General features: G+C 31.8%; 1 protein-coding gene across 4 annotated transcripts in view; it reads left to right on the top strand.

The window, feature by feature from the left end:
* The first annotated feature begins 495 nt into the window (after positions 1-495).
* The window catches only part of GrlHz (Gustatory receptor-like Holozoa), a 29,828-nt gene continuing 15,524 nt past the window's right edge, over positions 496-14,799 (top strand). Inside the window, exons 1-4 of one of the 4 annotated variants that reach the window (XM_071181152.2) lie at positions 496-863; positions 11,551-11,769; positions 12,779-12,880; positions 14,579-14,743. In XM_071181152.2, the coding sequence (XP_071037253.2) occupies positions 840-863; positions 11,551-11,769; positions 12,779-12,880; positions 14,579-14,743 (510 nt within the window). In that variant the 5' untranslated portion in view covers positions 496-839. Of the gene's footprint in view, positions 1,052-1,700; positions 1,953-6,775; positions 6,894-11,550; positions 11,770-12,778; positions 12,881-14,578; positions 14,744-14,799 lie in introns of those variants that run through there. The other 3 variants (XM_071181153.2, XM_071181151.2, XM_071181150.2) reach the window with 3 other exon arrangements.

The raw sequence follows: 14,799 nt of genomic DNA, 5'->3' as shown, positions 1-14,799 counted from the left end.
ATCAGTCTGCGTAGGGACCGAGGGTGTGCGGTATTGGTCCTAGTTGAACTATTGTACCGTTAAGTGCTCGACTTCGCTTGCAGGTCGTCGGGCTACCGAAGCTGGCTGTGCCACCCCCTCTGCAGAGGATCAAAATTGTGATGGCATGTCTTCGGATCATCCTCACGGATGTTTCCTAGACCGTCGTCAATAGCCCATTGTGCAGCTCTAGTGCGACGTAAATGAACTACTACTACTACAAAGATGCGCGCAGTGTTTGAACAGGATTCAAACCTGTTACCTCTACGCTACAGGATGTTTGGCGGTACGGCGAATCCACTTGGTCAGGAAGACCTCTAAGCTTTTTTAGCAAATCTTAAGTCGGTAAAAAATTATAGCATTGGCATAAAGAAATTAATCTATTAAACATTCAATGAGTAATTAGTGAGACTTTTGATCATGAAACCTGTTTAACTTTTGTACTTAATCCGTACTTTTGTTAATTGTAGTTGAACCAGTTCACCTTTTTTAAGAACTGTAATTGGTTTAAATCTTCGGGTCCGCTCCAGTTGAACTTTTATTAAAAATGTCAATAACAGCATTTTAATTGCAAATATCAATGCACTATACGAAATCAATATTTATTTAATGATTATAACTTAATATTTTAAACGCCAATCTGTATTTCGGATAAGTTAAAGTTTTTTCTTCTGCTGGAGAATAATGCAATTGTGTTGTCTAAAATTTAAAAGAGATCTTTGATCTGCTTTAAATTTTATGAAATTGCTTGATGATAATCAAAATACTTCAGTAATATTATGGGAAATGCCTATGAAAACGAGTTAACTGTTCTTAAATAGATGAAATATCTTGTGAAGCAAACTGTAAGTAGTTTTATTTAATATATCAAAAAGTTTGTTTCCTTTACTTCTATCTTTTCTGAGTAATTGATTATAACTAGTCTGTACTATTAATTGAAAGGCAAAAAAGTAGTTTATATTAATCTCAAACAAATGCTTGATATGAACAAAAATGCCTGAAGATATGTGTACAAACTGTTTATTAAAACCAGGTAAAGTAGTTTACGTAAATAACTAAATAAAATATTGAACGTAAACACACATTCTAGCATTTTAAAATGAACCGTTTAGTTTTCAATGAATATTTTCCCACGCAAACCCAACAAATAAATTGTAATTCTTTACATGAATGGTGATTTTATGAATAAAATGATAATAAAGACAAATTGAAAGTTCCATCTTTTTAACAGAAAAATCAGAATTAAAATTTAAAAGACAGTTAATAATAAGGGCCTAGACCGTAAAATAAAACTAAATATTACTGCAATCCTCATGATTATTAAGTTATAAAAGTTTAAAGCTAATGTACCAAACTTCAGGTTTTAAGAAGAAAGTTCTAAAAAATGCATTTTTATGCATTCTAAATGTAAGTTTCTTTGAAAAAGAAACCTTGTTTAAAATAGTTTTTTTTTTTTTTTTTTTTTTAAAATCATAAATTGTTGTAGCAAAAATAATTTTATTCTCATAATATCTAAAATATTTTCGTTATTATTATTTTTTTAAAGCTTCTAAAAATCGTTTTTTAAAGTCGTAATTAACATTCTTTTTTTTTCTTCCACGGTTGCCTAAAATTAGTGACAAAATTTATCTCTTGTAACTCAGAACGCTGAAATTCGACCGATAAAATTTATCTCTAATTGATTCTTAACTCGAAAACAATTCGTCTGCATAAAGCACTGACACTTCACTAAGTTTAAAGTCTGCTAATTTGCGATCATAATTTTTCTTTGTTTTCCAAGATTTTCACCTGCATGGTTCCAACACTATCAGTGATCAGATCAATATGCTTTCAAAAAGAACTTTGAAAATAAATTGTCCATCATAAGTATTCCAAAATTATTTATTTAGAACAAAATAAGAATGTTGAAAAATAGATCTTCTAGTTATCCTCAGGTAAGTTGATTGCCAAGTCTGATTAAAAGTTTTGATTTGTATTGTATTTTTATTCTTATTTAATGAAACAAATTTTTAAATTATTTCTGGTACTTAAGACGGGAACTATGCATTTTGTAATATACCTGCTTTGATTCACATAGTGCTATATGTGCAGCTTTCTTTACACTTTATTATTTTTCATGTTTATTAATTGTTTCGATTTTGTACCTTAAACTTTTTAAAATGACGTTTGGATACAACTTTGTGCTTATTAGTTTTCCATTTGAATTACTACTATAATGATTGCTAATGTATCGTAATATATACGGTCAAATATTCGATTGTGTTTTGTATTTTTGAAATAAACCTAAATTATATAGCTTTTGCACCATTACATATAATGCACATTAATTGTTGGGTTGTTTTTCAATTGATTATGTTAACTACGAATATTTTGTTTATTGAATTTTAATAATTTTAACTAATTACGAGTATTTATATACGGTCATATCGATTTTTAAGAAAATTGTCAACTATACATTTTTGTTTAATTCCAACCAAGCACAACATGTTAAAACTATTTGTTGGCAGCTGAAAGATTATATTATATATATGAAATGTATCCATTTGATATATATATATAATCGGATAAGTATTTCGGAAATTTACCACATTCCTTGTCAGTGCGACCTTGGCTGTTGTTGGAATCATCCAGAGGAATCACCACATTGTTGAAATCTGTCGACCACGTTGTTGGAATCTTGTACATAAATTCAATTGCTACAATTCCAAAATTATTGCCACCCTAGTCACATTAGCTGAACTTGGTACTCTAGAATCTTGTTTTATTCATATGAATGCTGATTCCCTTGTTAATGACATTAGTTCCTCACCACCTCTCTGTAGCGCGTGGAAATGCATTTTACCTTGATTTGCCAGTGTGGTTTTTATTGTTCGGCTTTCATCTTTTTATCTCTCGGCTACTGTGGTTTTCTAGTATTGTTGATCACCTTTATTTTACGTTGGCTACTTTACGCTTTTTATATAAAATCACTTTGTTTCTTCCCATTCACTTCTGGCAAGTCTTGAAAATGAGCGCCTATTTTTGAGCCGCTTGAAACATAACTACTGTTTTTTGCTATTTCTTAAGTGAATGAAGTGTTCAGTCAGGTAATATCTGTGGATATATTTTCAAACTTATATTGAAATTAGATGAGAATAAATTATTTGATTTTGCTTCAAACCGTGTATTTCTATCTTCTTTCTGTTTTTTTTTTCATTGAATTTTCAAATTATTGGTGATTTTGGTGATCAAATTATTGGTGACAGACTTTCTGAAACAGCCCTTCGCAACAAAATTTTATTATGTTTGCCGCTTATGATTATAATTTTTAATCTTAAAGTCATGGTGGCTCAGATGATAGAGCGTTCGCCTTCCAATGAGGTGTCCTGGGTTCGAATCCTGATGGTCTGGTTGGCCTGGTTGATACGAATTCCGCCCCCGGCTCGCACCGACCACAGTGATGAGATAAGATAGCCTCAGAGACAGATGGATCATGGGTTGGCCCCCTTGATGTTAAGCTAACCATTGGAGGTTTTTCGTGGTTTTCCTCTCTACGTAACACAAATGCGGATTAGTTCCATCAAAATGTCCTCTACGAAAGCAAGTTTCCCACCCATTACTTGATTCGGGAGTTCTCTTTGTCTTCTGAATTGGGTTCAAAATTACAAAACTACGGAGTTGAATATTAGCAGTCGTAAACCCAAAATTGAGTTGGCTGTGTTCAACTACTGTTATAAAATAAAATAAAATTCTTAATCTTGGAAATAGTTTACTATTTTTTCATGCTTAGTTGTGTTATTAGTTATTATGTGTGTCGATATTACTTTTAAACTTTTAAAATCAGCTTTTATACGCGTTTCGTGTCATAAATCATATTTTCCGACTGATAATAATTTTACGAAACAAAAAATTGCTTGTGTTTTGTACTCCACGAAATAATTGCACAGGTTTAAAATAGGTAATAAAATTGTGAAGTAACTTTGTTCACAAATTTTAAATGGAAAGATTTGCATTTTGCACAAAACTTGAAATCTTTAACAAGTCACAAATAGTTAGTATTTTAATTTTAAAAAAATTTAATTTTAAAGAATTTTACGCATAAAGCAATCATTTAGAGTTGTTATATTAGTAGAATATTGCCATTAATAGCCAGTATTTAAAAAAAAAAAATCAAAGTGGAAGCATAAAAAAAAAAAAAAGAACTCTCTACGAAGATTTGAGTATAAACGGTGAAAAGAATTTAAACTCAGTAATTGATCGAGAAACTTCAAATGACTAAACAAAATAATTATAGATAAAAACTTAAATTGGAAAAAAAAGGTAATAAATGGTACGGAACTGAACTCACGTTCGGGAGAGCGGGAGTTCGAACCCAGACAGCAGAAGACCCTCCGTGTAGTAAATGGTGACTGGTGCACATTAAACCTGTCGGGTCTACAAGTTCTCCATACATCCATAATAAATTATGCCTCTGGGGGTACTGGATTGGAGATTGAGCAGTCTCTGGTTGAGATCAAGAATACGATCTGTGGATGAATGCATGGTGGTATTAATGGCTCCGCCATATAAACGGGCGTGACGTATGGGTGTGGCAGAAGTAAAATTCGTGGCCATAGATGGCGCCACTGGAAAACAAGAACAATCGAATCCTCAGTGCTTTAATGGCCTTCAGCAACAACAGAGGTAATAAAAAAGCATTATAATATTGGAGTTTGTTAAAAATTTATGTACAAAAAACTAAATAAAAAAACTTACAAGTTAATTAAGAAAAATCTCACTATTATAATAGAATGAACTATAAAAAAAAATTATATATCGATTTTCAAAAAACTTTACAATAAATAAAGAAATGAACTTTGTTAAAAATAGATGAACTTTAATATTGAAATTGGTTATAAATATGTGTCCAAATGTAAAATAAGTACATGAGATAACGTACGTGAGATAAGTAATGGTTTTTCGACAAGTTACTCACAAAAAAAAAAAAAAAATATGTAGTTTTGAAGTTAGTCTTATTTGAAACTTATCTACATTTAAAAAAAAATCGTAAGCGCTATCGATGTTTTAGGCGATGTTTAGTGAATCTTGATATAGTAAGTAAATTTTTTTTTAAAAAAAGAAGGAAAAAGGTGGGACTTGGGGAAAGAAAAGAAGATAGCTTAATGACTCTGCGAATAGAAAAATAAATTATAAACCTATAATTTATGATACAGCTGTCGGCGAGTACATACATTATTATTTCACGTTCTAGAGTACCATTAACCCAGGGCTAAGAGAATAGAAGGGCTGGTGCACTCCTTTGAAGAAACACTCGCCGAGCCAAACCTCCGATTTTCTCCTGTGACGTCACTGTGGCGCGAAGCTTGCACTTTTACTTCAAGAACGGAGCGTTCGGTCTAACTAGCTCTAACTAATATTGGAGCATTCCTTTTTGCGACATATTCCAAGACATTTGTTGTTTTATAAAATGATTTTCCTCAGTTTTTTGCAGTGAATTTACAAAAATTTAATATTATTAATGAAATGCCAGTTTGCGCGATTGCAACTTGCAAAAATTCTGATCGAAACACAAAAGGAAAAAATCTAATTATCCACGTGTTCCCTAAAGTAAATGAACAACTATGTGAAGAATGGATTCAGCGAATTGCAAACGAAATGACACAGTTAATATAAAGCAGCAATACGTTTATTTTATCGTTATGAACTTTTATAAAAATTCACCATCTAAAAGAAACCGCCTCGTTACTTCAAAAAGAAGGGTAGGCGAAAAAATTAAATATGGATGAAGTCAAAGAAAGTTAAAGCGTAAATTAAAAGTATAAATAAAATACATAGTATATAGTTAAAATTCTCCTAATTTCATAACATATTTTTCAATGTTATTCTAAATATTTATGATTTTTTAAAATTATTTTCTCTTAAAATTAAATATCTATAAATTATATTATCTTAAATTTAAATATCTATAAGCAATTGTAAAAATTCAAATATCATTATGAACCTAAATTATTATTTTGTTTCAGTAATTAGCGTATATGGTTGATGTTTCCTAATGATTAAGTATGAACAAATTGCTATCTACGGCACATTTTAAAATCAGAATTCTAAATTTAACCCAACTTATAGTTATCAAAGATGAAGCGTCGATTTATGCTCTTCTTAATAATTAAAGTTAAAACTGAACTTTTTAAAATAAAGTATTCATAGTGTCATTTTCGCCAACTAGTAAACTATTTTTATAAGTTTAAAATGGTATTTTTTTAATATAATGGCCAAGATAGTTTTTTTGAACTATGTTTATGAACGGAAATAATGTGTTAATTATGTAAAGTTTGAAATCTAATAACCAGAAAAAGCCAACTTATTTTTACAGGAAGAAGGATTCAAAGTTATCATAATATCTTTGCTAGCGATCTCCGAGATCTGTGTATACAGTGACATCATGAGAAGAGAAATCGTAGCTTCAGTTCTAGGAGTGAGCTAAATGAACTAGACCTTCTCTCTTCTCTTTAGCCCTGCCATTCACCGGTAGTTAAAATTGCTAAATAACTTGTAACAAAATTTGATTTAAAAAATCACAAATATTTCAAGCACTCCATTAAATAATCAAATAGAATTTTATGTAATATTATCTAAGTGGGAATTTAAATTTATGTCCGTAGAACAATGATCAAACACCTCCCGAAAAATATGATTCGCATTTAAAAAGAAGCCACTGATTATACTAAATGGAAAGATAAGATTTTCAGGTGTAATTGTTTTAAAGTTCAAAAGGCGACTGATAAAATTAGCGTCAAAGTTGTTTCAGGAGTTTTGATGTTGCTTTTGATAATATGTGAATGGAGCGCAAACGATCAGATATTTTTACCTTGCCAATTAGGTGGTCCATGGAAGAAGTATACTTTTGTTTTATTATTTACTTTGCCATTTCAAATCGATTAGAATATATTTAATAAGATTTTAATTTTTTTTTTCAATTTTATAAAATTCAAACAAAATGTACTTGGTCTATTAATTACGTTGTTTGTTTTAAACAGTGTTAAATTCAAAAGTATATATTTTGACTTCTAATTAAAATGAAATAGGCTAATTAATAAATGTGAACCATTAATTGCGTCACAGAATCAGATGCAAATCTCGAAATAAACATGTCTTTTTACGATGGATAAGTATTCTAAATTTTCAAATTCAGGATAAGTGTTTGAGTCCCTTTTTATTTGACGTATTTAGCCATATCTCGAGAATTTTTAAGTGAATAAAAGATAAGCAAAAAAAAGAAAGAAAAAAAAATCATAAAATAAATTTTTTTCAAATGTAATTCCATGTGAAAAAGTAATTTTTTAAAATTCTTTAGTTATTTTTTTATTACATAATTTATCGCTGTTGAAACTATTTTGTATTCTTAAAAATTATTTTCTAACAAGACTTAAAAAGTTATATATAGCTTTTTTTAGAAATTTTATGTCCCAAAAACTATTCAACCGATTTTGCTCAAATTTAGAATCGATTTTTAAATGACATAGAAAAGGAAGATACCTTAAAATTCTATTTTTTTTTTACCTTTATTAGATAAAATAATAAAAAGTAAAAAAACTATTTTTTTTCCATTAAATTATCTTTGGATAAACGAATTTTATAATTATGCGCAATTTTTTTATTCGTTTTAAAGCCGTTTGATATCTATAGCTAAAGGAAGTGAAATCAACACAAAATGGCCAAAAAAATTCGACTATAGTACTGTCAAAACTATTGGGACCATATTTTCCAGATTGCGTCTACCCCCTCTCCAAGGGCGCCGGCAGCGGGGTGCAAGGGGGTGCACTTGCACCCCCCTGGCTTTTTTTAAACAATTAAAGAGTATAAAATTTTTTTTATTAAAAATATTTTTATTCAAAAGCAAATAGTTAAGCAATTATTGATACATAACAATTAAAAATTGTTTAATCAAAAAAGAATTGTAATAGTCTTGTTAGCTGTCCAAATCTGCTTATAACATTTTCAATGAATTCTGAGTCTTCTTTGATTCTTTTCTTATGCAAACTGAGCATGCACAAACTACTTAATCTCTCGTGAGACATTGTAGTACAGATTCCATGTTTTCATGCCCCGCATTGTACTAAAAGTGCATTCAATAGTGCACGTAGTAGCTTGAAGAGTTAGGCCAATTTTGATAGCCTCCGCTACAGCTGGATAAAACGGTGTGGCATCAATATCTAAATCGATTATTCGAGGGATTCATAAGAATTTTCTCTATTCCTCCACATTTCGGATCACGTAAATTCGTAATTTTTTTTAAAATATCTTGTTAACAATGAAGAAATGTACAGGTATAGGAAAAAATAATAGGAACATCTGTGAAGAATGGAGCCGTTCTCGACCGTCCATTAAGCGACGGGCACGTGTCGCAAGAATGTGCCACCTAGTGGTGATGAAAGGCAAGGTATCTGTGTAGCATTTGACAGTGTGAGATTTGCAAGAGAAAACTCTGTTTCTAGCAAAACGAGATTATGACTGACCTCTCTGACCTTAAAAGAGGAGCTCGCCTGGCTGGAGCGTCCGTGTCCAGAACAGCGAACCTTGTAGGTGTTTCAAGGAGCACTGAATCAAGGACTCTGTCAGCATACACAAAGTTGGGTAAGGTGTCTTCGGCGAGGCACAACAGCGGCAGGAAGTCGAAGTTGTCAGACCGTGATAGACGGGTGTTGAAGAGGATATTCACTCGAAAACGCAAGACAACACTGCCGGTGATAACATCCGAGATGAATACCCACCTTCAGAACCCTGTATCCATGAAAACTATTCAACGGGAGTTGCATGCTGCTAACATTCATGGCAGAGTAGCTATTCCAAAACCGTTAATTTCAGCGCGGAATGCTTTGAAGAGACTACAGTGGTGCCAAGACCACCTACAATGTGCACAACTGAAATGGGAACAAGGCATCTGGTCTGATGAACCCTCTTTTGCACTATTCCAGACCACCGGACGTGTGTTCGTGTGGCGAACGCCGGCAGAAGCATTTCATGTTGACTGCCTGGTTCCAACCGTGAAACATAGAGGTAGTTCAGTGATAGTGTGGGGCGCTATATCTGCCCGTGGATTGAGGCCTCTCGTTGTCTTGAGGGGGTGGTCAAAGGGGACCATTACCGAAGCATTCTTGCAGATCATCTTCACCCTATTCTTTATACTCTCTTTCCGGGAGAGCGTCCTGTGTTCCAAGATGACAACGCCCCTGTTCACACGTCTCACTGTGTTCAAACATGGTTAAATGAGCATAATTATGAAGTGGACCGTCTAACGTGGTGGTGTCCTCAGTCCCTTGATCTCAATATCATTGAACCTTTGTGGGGTTTTTTGGAGAAAAAAGTTCGTGCTCGGTTTCCTCCTCCACGCACACTCTCTCAACTCGAGACAGCCCCGCAAGAGGAATGGCTGCGAATTCCAATGAACTTTTGTTCAAGAGCTTTATTTGTCAATCCCACGTCGAATGCAAGCTGTCATTCAGGCCAAAGGTGGCCAAACTCCTTATTAATAAAATATTTTCATTTTTTCACAGGTGTTCCTATTATTTTCTTCTATACCTGAATCTTGAAAAAAATTAATAGATGAAAGTATGTGTGATAACAACAAAAAAAAACGTAATAACAGAATATTTAAAAAAAAGAAAAATTGGGGGGGGGGGGGGTTACTTTGTTAGACGGTTGCACCCCCTTTTATATTATTCTGCCGGCGCCCTTGCCCCCCTCACATATTTTATTATTCGAAAATCCAAATCCGTTGGAAGAAAGGTACGTTTATTCAGAGAATGTTGTCATTTCTGTTACCCAATCAATAGTTAGCGTGTTAGTAATAATAAATTAGCATATTTGAAGTCAGTCTTTTGAACTAGTATGATTGGAACTTAGTTTGTGAAAACCCAAGCATTTCCAAGACAATATTTTTGATGGTTTTTCTGTGTTGGACCAACAGGAATAAGATGGTAGCCATCACGAACCTCCAACAAATATCATCTTTCTTTTTGATGGTACCATGGATACTGACCATCAACCCTTGGTAGGAAAGTGAACAACATTATGTTGTCGCAACAAAAACATGATTTGATGGTCTTGCTTGATGGTCCATCTATAATAATTGATCATGAACTGACACATTTTGTAGGTTTTGTACTAAATATCTCTTTAAAAATCATTTCACTTCTTGATGGTAGCTTCAAAATTGACCATCATCCCATGTTAGCATTTGGCAAGACTTATTAATGTTGGTAAAAACAAAAGTTATTTAAGATGATATCTTACGTTATTTTTCTATTGCATATCTTTGCAATTCGTGAGATTCTTAAAAATTTTCATATTTAAAGTTTGTCTTAAAAATAGAGTTGAACTCATTTTCTCACATTTAGAAAAAATGATCACAGCATTTCAGTCTAGTTAGCTAAATCAGGTCTTTATTTTCGAAATTAATATAATTTTCCTTGCCTTTTTATCCTTGTCTCTCACCCTGTTCAAAATATCTTCATCCACTTTTGAAAAAGTTTCCACTTTTAAAAAAGTTATTCAGTCATCAGTTATTCGTCCATTTCCTTTTAATGCTCCAAAAAATTTTAAATTTCTGCTACGAATTGCGATTATCTTCAGAGATGACAAAAATTGTAAAAATGAACGCCTGGAATATTCATTTAAAGATAATTTCATTAAATAAAGAATATTTTCAATGCTACTTGATATTCAGGTTAAAAATACCATTATGTGGTTCGCTTAGTTTTCGTTACGTTCCTGGGATATTCTATGATATTTTTTAAAATGAATGCATTTAAACTTTAATCTTATGAAATAAATCGTTAAAATATTGCACATTTCTGAAAGAACATTGTTGCATGTAAACTATCGTAAATTGGACGATTCACAGCAGGTTGAATGAAAAAAAAGCCTAATTATTTTGAACATTGCTGGTTGAATATGTAATCGTGATCATCACGTTCATAAGGCTTCTTATTTTCTCATAAAATCGATCGAATTTCAATACGTTACATGAGCGTATTGAATAACTTTTTCTTTTGTTTTTTCCTCAGCTTCCAACAGACAGTTTGAGCCCTCCAGTAATCTCAACTTCATTCAATGAAACAGTGCTTAATTCCTTGTCAGAAGGAGAGATCTTTAGACGTTCCCAGCTAAAAAAATGAACTGCAGAAAATCTACAAAAAAAGCAGTTTGAAGACTGTGATGATTTGGCCAATCCCGCTATTGAATTTTTGAAGTGGAAACACTGCAAAATTACTGCTGTTAGTAAACTGCAGTAATATTGTAGTAGTACCAACCTCAAAATGTTTACAGCAAATATTCAGAAATATCTGTAGTTAGTGGTGCCATCTATCGTAAGCGATAGGAAATACTATAGCTTTTATTTTTAAAAAAATTTCCCCCAATTATTTTGAACTGCTGGTTGAATATGAAATTGTGATCATTACGTTCATATGGCTTCTTATTTTCTCATAAAATCGTTCGAATTTCAATACGTCACATTAGTGTATTCGGTAACTTTTTTTTTTCTTTCCCCAGCTTCCAACAGACAGTTTGAGCCCTCCAGTAATCTCAACCTCATTCAATGAAACAGTGCTTAATTCCTTGTCAGAAGAAGAGATCTGTAGACGTTCTACTTACGGTAGTATTCAAGAGAGCCGAGGATCATGTTGTGTAGCAGGAGAACATTTTATGACTTCTCAAAATCAGGATTTTGTTTGCCGGAGTCTCAGCATGGACAGTGCTGTCCATGTCGACGTAAGTGCTGATGATTGCCTTCTGAAAACCAACATTTCAAATCATTAAAACAACTGTTTTGTAGGTAGTTAATCGGTTTTTGAAAAATTTAACTCGTATCGAGAATGTTATTGAAAAAATTTAATCGGTTTAAACGATTCGGAGCGTGACTCATTGGCTCCGGTATTAATTTATACAGAAGAATTTCTTGATATCAATTATTAATTTGCATTCAGTGACTATTTTGATTAATACAATTGTACTTTGTTGGGAGTTTTAGCAATAAAACAAATAAATAAAACAAGCATTAAATGAAATAGCGAAGCAAACATTAATTGAAATAAGAGAAACTAAGCCAGATTTTTTTATATTTGGTTTCAAAACATTTAATTTTAATATACAAAACATTGTTTAAATATCAATGGGTAGGTAAAAATTTTGTGCAATGATTTGTGTAGTCATAAACGATAACATCGTAATGCCGTATATTAACCAAACCCTTCAAAAGCATAGAAGCCCATTAAAACAACACTCTAAAACAAAGATGATATATAAGATGATACATGATAAGATGATGCATAAAATTGCATAAAAACATGGAAAATAGAGGAAGCGATACTTCATGTAATATATCTTTCAAAAACGTAATTCTTATCAAAGAACACAATATAAATATTTTATTTCGTTTAGATTTTATTGCTTTTTAAAGTATGACCAACCAGCCAGTATGACAAATAATATTATGCATAGTGTGCATAAATTGTTTACTAGTTGATTCGAATATTTCACTTACTGTGACCCCGGAGTATTGACCTAAACTATACATATATGGCCTCATTATAGTATAACGAATTAATTTTAATATTTTAATCTTATCTAATTATATCAACGATAGTAATTCTTTATTTAGAAATGTCTTTCTCGTAAAGGAATGCGTCCTAAAGATAACCTTTAGGTTTGTTCCGTCAAGTTTATATGTATATATATATATGTAAATTTTTTTATTTAAACAAATATTTTTCTTTTACAGATATCCGATCTTACTGGTGACGTGAATGCTCAATATGTTCCACTTTCTCTTAGGAGGTGCCAAAGAGTTATAATTGCTCCATACTCGTTTCTTCTGTCTTTCGTAAGTGCCTTTACGAATGATTTAAATAATTCAACAAAGTTTTTTTTCTAAATTTTAATCATTTAAAAAAAAATAATTTGAACAATTTGTGCTACAGCTGAAAATATAGAGCAGTACTGATTTATTTTTGAATCATATTTCAAGATCAAAAGGTGATTTGAGACTCAACTCACTCGATTCGACTCAACACCTATTTGGGATTTTCGAATTAAATAGGTGTGGTAATTTTTAGTTCTCATTATTATTTGAATTATTTCAAGAGAATTTAGTTCCAGTTGGTATTTATGCCAGTGTACCGAGTTTTAAAATATGGATTGGCTTTTAATATAACTTTTGAGGGTAGAACTAAGATGAATTACTTCATTTTGAAAATTTGATGAGGTGAATTATTTCATATTGAAAATTTCGTTAATGTTAGCAAACATAAATATCTGCTTTTTTATGGAGCTCCTAGTTCATAACGTCATTAGGCATTGTTTTTCCTTTCATAATTTGGTCCATGTTAATTAAACGCCGAACAATTTATAATTTACAGCTAAATGAAGATTAATAGATACGTAGAATTTGAAGAGCAATAATCGAAGTAAACAAATTGAAGTAAGAACAATAATCGCAGTAGACATCTTGATGATTTTTATATAAATGTTATCTAAAGTTTGGGAATTAAATGTTTAGTATTTCTAGACCATTTTGCAACTCTTAATCAATGAAAGAATCAATTTAGTAGCAGAAGCAGGTAGGTAAATATTTTCAGAAAAGCTATCATGAAGGCAAGAAGAAAAAAAAAGTGGTAACCGAAATACACTGATGGAGAAAGAAAAAAAATCCCAACACCAAGAAAAAAGTTATTGTAGAGTAATGAAATTTTGCAATGCGTTTGTCTAAGTAGTATATTTAATTGATTAAAGTTTCAAGATCACAGATGAATGCAATTAAGAAAAAAAATCATTTCAAATGTGAAATACTGGTACAATAATAACCAGTGTAACCACCAGAATTTTGAATGCAAGCATGCAAACTAGCATTCATTGTGCCTCTTACAGATCTGTATGTCATTTTGTGGAATGGAGTTCCATGCCTGTTGCATTTGGTCAGCCAGTCAATACGGGTTGTGGATGACGCAGAAGTTGTTGTCTAATGATGTCACATAGGTGCCAGATTGGTGAAATATCTGGTGATCTAGCAGGCCAACGCAATATGTCGTCGACATTCTTTTAGTTATATAAACAAGCTTACCAAATTTAGTTTATTTAGTACAACTTCTTCTTGGTGTTGGGATTCCCCCCCCCTTTATTACAGTTTAAATTTATAAAAACCATGCAAGCATACTCAAAACTAATGTGGATTAGTTATAATAAAATTAAACACGAAAAAGAAACAGAGCAAAAACTATTCTGCAGATTAAATATATCCATATAGATGCAGCTACTTAATGTTACTTTCTCTTATTCATAAATACCCCTGAAAATGTTACTTACCTTGTTCTTCCACTAAACTCTTCAATTATGCACAAAAATTCCTTAACTTATGTAATTGTATCCGTAGGAATAACCATGGAAGGATCAACCTCTGATATAATTAATACTTATTTTAAAGCATTTCATTGCTTTCGTGCTCTTATTTTCCAACTCTTAAAAACTTTTTTATTGTTATGCTATCTGTAAAGTATCGGCAATAGAAATAACTTAATTTTTGCAGATTGGTTGGCGGCCGTGGTTTTATGAATCTTTAAGTGTGCGATCTGGGTTCTGGAGATTTTTTAACTACTTCTATCCTGCAGTAGTTTTGACACTCATAGTTTGCCATTACATTTCTCAAGTATTGAACTGTCAAGGAAAATACAATATACATATAGATATTCAGGTAGGACTGTTATTTTTTCATATTTTAATGCATAACTTAGCAGCAATAACTTAGTA

This window comes from Parasteatoda tepidariorum, chromosome 8 (assembly GCF_982258835.1).
Source record: "Parasteatoda tepidariorum strain Cologne lab strain chromosome 8, Ptep-v5.0, whole genome shotgun sequence".
Lineage (NCBI taxonomy): Eukaryota > Metazoa > Arthropoda > Arachnida > Araneae > Theridiidae > Parasteatoda > Parasteatoda tepidariorum.
The sequence above is the reverse complement of the archived record's forward strand: the minus strand, read 5'-3'. Positions and strand labels throughout refer to the sequence as shown.